The 6,000-nt window shown below is 49.9% G+C and overlaps 1 protein-coding gene across 3 annotated transcripts in view; it reads left to right on the top strand.

The window, feature by feature from the left end:
* Positions 1–6,000, top strand: part of robo1 (roundabout, axon guidance receptor, homolog 1 (Drosophila)) — a 167,324-nt gene that overhangs the window by 127,182 nt on the left and 34,142 nt on the right. For all 3 annotated transcript variants that reach the window (XM_030381045.1, XM_030381046.1, XM_030381044.1), the window contains 4 exons: positions 2,045–2,126; positions 2,520–2,685; positions 3,973–4,139; positions 4,327–4,448. In XM_030381045.1, the coding sequence (XP_030236905.1) occupies positions 2,045–2,126; positions 2,520–2,685; positions 3,973–4,139; positions 4,327–4,448 (537 nt within the window). The remainder of the gene's footprint in view (positions 1–2,044; positions 2,127–2,519; positions 2,686–3,972; positions 4,140–4,326; positions 4,449–6,000) is intronic.

Here is a 6,000-nt window from a genome sequence, read left to right as displayed (position 1 = left end):
ATATACACACACATATTAAGAACACACCCAGTAGTCGTCCTGAAATTTTATAAATAGAAATATTAATATAGTATTATATGATATATATATATATGATATGTATATGTATTAAGATGAATATAAATGACAAACTGAAATACAAACAACAAAAAATATCATAATGCAGTTATCCTGCTTTTATTAAAGAAATAGATGTGATAGACGGTTCTCTGTGATCTGCTGCTGAGAGCGTTTGATCCACCTTTAATAATGCAGCAGTCTGGTTTTGAAGAGGAACCTCATCGTACGAATATCATCGAATCAATTCACCGCATAGAAAAATAACCTCTCTTCTCTTTCGAAAGCCTTTCCGCGCGCTAACCCCCAGTCTGTAGTTTTTCAATCATATTTCTATCTTTCCATTTGCGACTCTCCTAAGCTATACTTTCCATCCGGGCAGCGGTATTGAGCATGTCTGAAGCAGTGAAAACGTAGGTGTAGGGCTGTACAGGCCAGTGTGTGTGTGAGTGGTGTTAGTCCCCCCCCCCCCCCCACTGCTGGGTAAATACAGCCTGTGGTCACTGCCAACACCCGCCCCTCAGTGAGCTGTCACTCAGCTGTCTGTGGCTTCATCACACACTGCAGCACTCCCTACCTCTGTCACTCACCACTGTGGACTTTTCTGTATTTATGTGTGTGCGTGTGGTTGTGCGTGTGTGTTGGGTATAGGGGGGGTGTCTGTCTGTCTGTGACAATATGTATATGTGTCTATCTGAATATGTGTGTGTGGGCGAGAGGGGGAGGGGGTCAGCAAAAATAGAGAAAAACAAAATGGACCCACTTCAGCAACCACACTCTGAGGAAACACTTGGATGGCTAGGGGTCAGAGTTCAGGCACACGGCAGGGCTTAGATGACTGCCGGTGTGTGTTGTGGTGCCGGTGGCTTGGGTGTGATCGCACCCACAGTTGGGGGCTGGCAGGACGGATGGGTGGGGGGGTCCCATCACCTCTCCTTCTCCAGCGAAGGGGGTCTCAGCATCCACTACATAAACGACGATGTCATCCTTACCTGATGAAACATTTAAACAGTCCCCTCTTCTTTATGTTTTTGAACACCTTTATTAATAATCATTCCGGCTTTCGCTAGCAATCAACGGAAAGAAACAGATAAATCCACTTTATATTTTATGCGCGGAACGCATGACGTGTCAACACTTAATTATGCCAACAATCTGCCTCTTGTCGGTTCTCAGTCTAACCTCTCTGTCTGGCTCTGTCAGCCACCCACCTGCTCACACGTAGACACATTTGATAGATTTTTGCATAGTTAACACATGTTTTGTTTTTTCCCTGTTCCATATTCACCTCAAACATATTCCTGTCAAGACTCAAAGTAGACTGCCGATCATTTTCATCTTCATCTTTTAAATGTAATGTTATAAAGGAAATGTCAAGTTTAGCTGCGTGAGTATACTTCCCCTCGGCCACGCCCACTTCCCAGGCATTTAAACATATTCATCCTGTTCTTCCTTTTCTCCCCCTTTCGACCGCCACCACACCCGCTACATTAATAAGGATTCCTCCTTGTTCCCTCCTCCAAGTGTCAGTCTGAGCAGAAGCAAATAAAGGTCACCAATTAGACTGTGATACGGGCCAAAGGCTTTTTCCATGAGACTGGGGGATGATCTGCCTACTTGGCCTTTTACCCCGCTGCCGTTCCCCCTCTCCCCACCCGCCCGCCCCTACACCCACCTATCCCCACTGACATCTACATCTCCCCCCGGGGAGCCCCCGTCTGGCAGAGGCATGATGAGGGAGATAACCCGGGCAGTGATGGGGAGGGAGGAGGCTGCACTGCCCGAATGTCAATACCGACGGCGAGCGTGGCGTTGGGAGAAGCGCGGAGGAGAAACGTCCTGTCCTGTAGACCGTAGAGGGAGGGAGGGAGAGAGGGGGAGGGAGGGGGGAGGGGGTTTCGTTGTAGAAACGCATCGTGGTGGAACACGGCGACGTGTGTGCTCATGTGCGGGGCTCGTTCACTGACGTTGGTTGTGGTTTCTGCAGCTTGGCGACACGGGGATGTATACCTGCATCGCCTCCACGCCCAGCGGGGAGGCCTCCTGGAAGGCCTACCTGGAGGTGCAAGGTGAGAAGGGATGCCCGGACTCCCGTTTGGGGCCAAGCTGTTGTTTTATTGTACTTCTTTATGGTTTGATTTAAAAAACGGATGCATTCATTGGAAAACTCAGATAAAAATATGTTAATGTCACTGCAGTTGCTATTTGGACACTTAGGGGGTAGGGGTGAGGTAAGGTTTTCTTGCTCCTGATGCCTAGGTAGGCTGAGGACATTGGGGTTTGAACCCTGAACCTTTTAACTGGAAATCAAACACCCTTAACTAGACTATCCTACATTTTACAATTTCATCCATATTTAAAAACCTGTTTGAACATCTGGATCGTGAACATCTGTACGTAACGGGACATTCAGGGGAGATGAAGATCCATGTAAGAAACCATCTTCTCCTGCCTGCGTCTAGAATTCGGGGTCCCGGTTCAGCCCGTCAGACCCACGGACCCCAACCTGATCCCCAGCCCCCCCTCCAGGCCCGAGGTGACGGAGGTGAGCCGCTCCTCCGTCACCCTCTCCTGGAAGCCCAACCTGAGTGGGGCCACGCCCACCTCCTACATCATCGAGGCCTTCAGGTAACACCTCTTGTTCAGTGACTCACTAGTTCAGCATTAACACTAACTAGTTCAGTACTATCACTCACTAGTTCAGTAGTATCACTCACTAGTTCAGTACTATCACTCACTAGTTCAGTAGTATCACTCACTAGTTCAGTTCTATCACTCACTAGTTTAGTACTATCACTCACTAGTTCAGTAGTATCACTCACTAGTTCAGTACTATCACTCACTAGTTCAGTACTATCACTCACTAGTTCAGTACTATCACTCACTAGTTCAGTACTATCACTCACTAGTTCAGTACTATCACTCACTAGTTCAGTTCTATCACTCACTAGTTCAGTAGTATCACTCACTAGTTCAGTTCTATCACTCACTAGTTTAGTATTATCACTCACTAGTTCAGTAGTATCACTCACTAGTTCAGTAGTATCACTCACTAGTTCATTACTATCACTCACTAGTACAGTTCTATCACTCCATAGTTCAGTAGTATCACTCACTAGTTCAGTTCTATCACTCACTAGTTTAGTACTATCACTCACTAGTTCAGTAGTATCACTCACTAGTTCAGTGCTATCACTCACTAGTTCAGTGCTATCACTCACTAGTTCAGTGCTATCACTCACTAGTTCAGTACTATCACTCACTAGTTCAGTACTATCACTCACTAGTTCAGTACTATCACTCACTAGTTCAGTGCTATCACTCACTAGTTCAGTACTATCACTCACTAGTTCAGTAGTATCACTCACTAATTCAGTACTATCACACTAGTTCAGTACTATCACTCACTAGTTCAGTACTATCACTCACTAGTTCAGTACTATCCCTCACTAGTTCAGAACTATCACTCACTAGTTCCCTTAACTCAACCCTGCTGCCTCTTCCTTTGGGCGATTAGAGCCAGGAAATTATCCACCTTATGATATGAAACTAGAATATGCTTTAATAAAACTTTTGCCCCAAATTTCCTGTCCAGGAGTGATAAGGCACATCTTATCTTTTCATTATAATGACGAGGGTGATTCCATAAAGTCTAGGAGTTACTTTTACTGAACACCAATCTGGTGATTCAATTCATGATTTTCCTGATTGAAACAAATTTAATTAATGAGGTATTTGGGTGACAAACAATACTTAAGGCTTTTGTGTTAGATATAATTGTTTGTCTTCAGGGAAAACGACAGACAGACAGTGTGTTAAAAAAGCGAGGGGAAGTAGCATAGGAATCCAGGTTCCTCAATGGTTCCCCTCACCTAACCCTTGATCCTCCCCCCCCCCCCCCTCACCCCCCCGCAGCCACGCGTCGGGCAGCAGCTGGCAGACGCTGGTGGAGCATGTGAAGACGGAGAGCTACCTGCTGAAGGGCCTGAAGCCCAGCGCCGTCTACCTCTTCCTGGTGCGCGCCGCCAACGCCTACGGCCTCAGCGACCCCAGCCCCATCACCGACGCCGTCAAGACACAAGGTAGGGGGCCTGCACCCTCACCCTAATGTTTCGAGCACCATTTTCTGCTGTATATAATCTGTAGTGTTGTATACGCTAATGATGTGTGTGTGTTTGTGTGTTGGTGTGTGTGTGCGTGTGTGTGTGTGTGTGTGTGCGTGTGTATGTGTCTGTGTGTGTGTGCGTGTGTGCGTGGCTGCCCCTCCAGAAATCCCCCCAACGAGCCAGGGCGTGGACCACCGTCAGATCCAGAGGGAGCTGGGCGAGGTGGTCATCCACCTCCACAACCCCACCATCCTGTCCTCGTCCTCGGTCAGAGTCCAGTGGACCGTGAGTACCTCCGCCCCTCCACCACACTCCGCCCCTCCACCGCTAACCCCCTCCCTGCAGTCCACCGGCCCCACCAGCCTCCACCCAGCCGCGGTGTTCCTGTTATTCCCTTCCTAGAACAGGGATCGTCCACGAGTCCTGTTTCCCAGCGCTCCATTAGTTCCACTCTGAACACTTAAATGCGTCCAATGGCCCACGGGTTCCGGAAGGGGCGTCCCACTCCCCACCTGCCCTGCCCCACGCCTTCCCACTGCCCAGCTGGCCCTGGCCGGAGCACCAACGGTTTGGCTGGCCGTACCACCGCCAGCTCCAACCCCCCCACCCCACCCCGCAACCCCCATCCTCGCTGGCCAAAGCCCCCCCCCCGCCAACGCCAGCGAGCCCAAGAGCACAGGACCCTGCTGAGCGGCAGAAAGGAACCGCCATCCAGCGTGGGATGTGTCACTCGGTGCCCCTTCATATTGAGAACCTCTCGGTGGCTGTTAAAACAGCACGGGGGGCTGGGGGGAGAAAGAGGGGGGAGGCAGCCTGCTGGAGGAGCTCTTAAAGTGGAAATGGCTTGCAGATGTAGAGAGAGAGAGAGAGAGAGAGAGAGAGAGAGAGAGAGAGAGAGAGAGAGAGAGAGAGAGAGGGAGAGAGGGAGAGAGGGAGAGAGAGAGAGAGAGAGAGAGAGAGGGGGAGAGGGGGAGGGAGGGAGGGAGGTGAAAAAGGGTACAGAGAGATGGAGAGAATCAATCAGGCATCCATTAACCATGGCAACCTTTTACCACTGTGAGCTGCGCTGAGGTTCTGGATTTGGGGTCTGGCCATAGGTGGGCTCCATCAGTCTGATGAGCACGGCGGTGTCCTGGCCATGGATAACTCTCTCTCTCCGGTTACACCAGAGAGGCTTGTGGAGCCGTGCTGCACTTTTTCCGGTGTGTTTTATTCCTTTGACAGAAGGCCCTGCGCAGCATTCCCTGCTGGAACGTTGTGACCCAGGGCCGCGAGGAATGGGAGACGGCGAGATGTTTTTAAGAAAGGGATACCGACGTGCCATGACTGATGTAAACCAGCTCGGCTCACTTACCCTTCCTCGCTGGAATGTTCTTGGTGGGGTGGAAACAATATTCAGGAACGTTTCTTCCCTTTTTTTACGTGGAGCCACAACAGATTCACACTCGTTTTTACGAGGTCGTTTTAAAGGGTGGAATACACTCCCCATCGTGGAAGGGCCTTTTTCTCCCAATCTTTGCGTCAATTCGTTCGTACAGTCCCCCCCCCCCCTCTCGTTCCTTCCAGCCCTGCCTAATGAAGACCACCTGAGTCGACGGCGTGTTTGCACAGGAGAGCGGTAAATTAACACCGTCAACAAGTTTACAAGTCACCGCTGCCTCCACCCAGCTCCGTTCCGCGGGCTACAGCGCTAACGCTAACACGCTGTGCTCGTAGTTAACCCGGGACAACCCTGGATCCTACCAAATAACAACCACATCTACAGCAGAAGACCTTATCTTCCTTTGTCCCCGTAATCTAGTATCACGCTTGGGTATTGGAACTCGCCCACCCCAAT

The sequence above is a fragment of the Gadus morhua genome, chromosome 16 (assembly GCF_902167405.1).
Source record: "Gadus morhua chromosome 16, gadMor3.0, whole genome shotgun sequence".
Lineage (NCBI taxonomy): Eukaryota > Metazoa > Chordata > Actinopteri > Gadiformes > Gadidae > Gadus > Gadus morhua.
The sequence above is the reverse complement of the archived record's forward strand: the minus strand, read 5'-3'. Positions and strand labels throughout refer to the sequence as shown.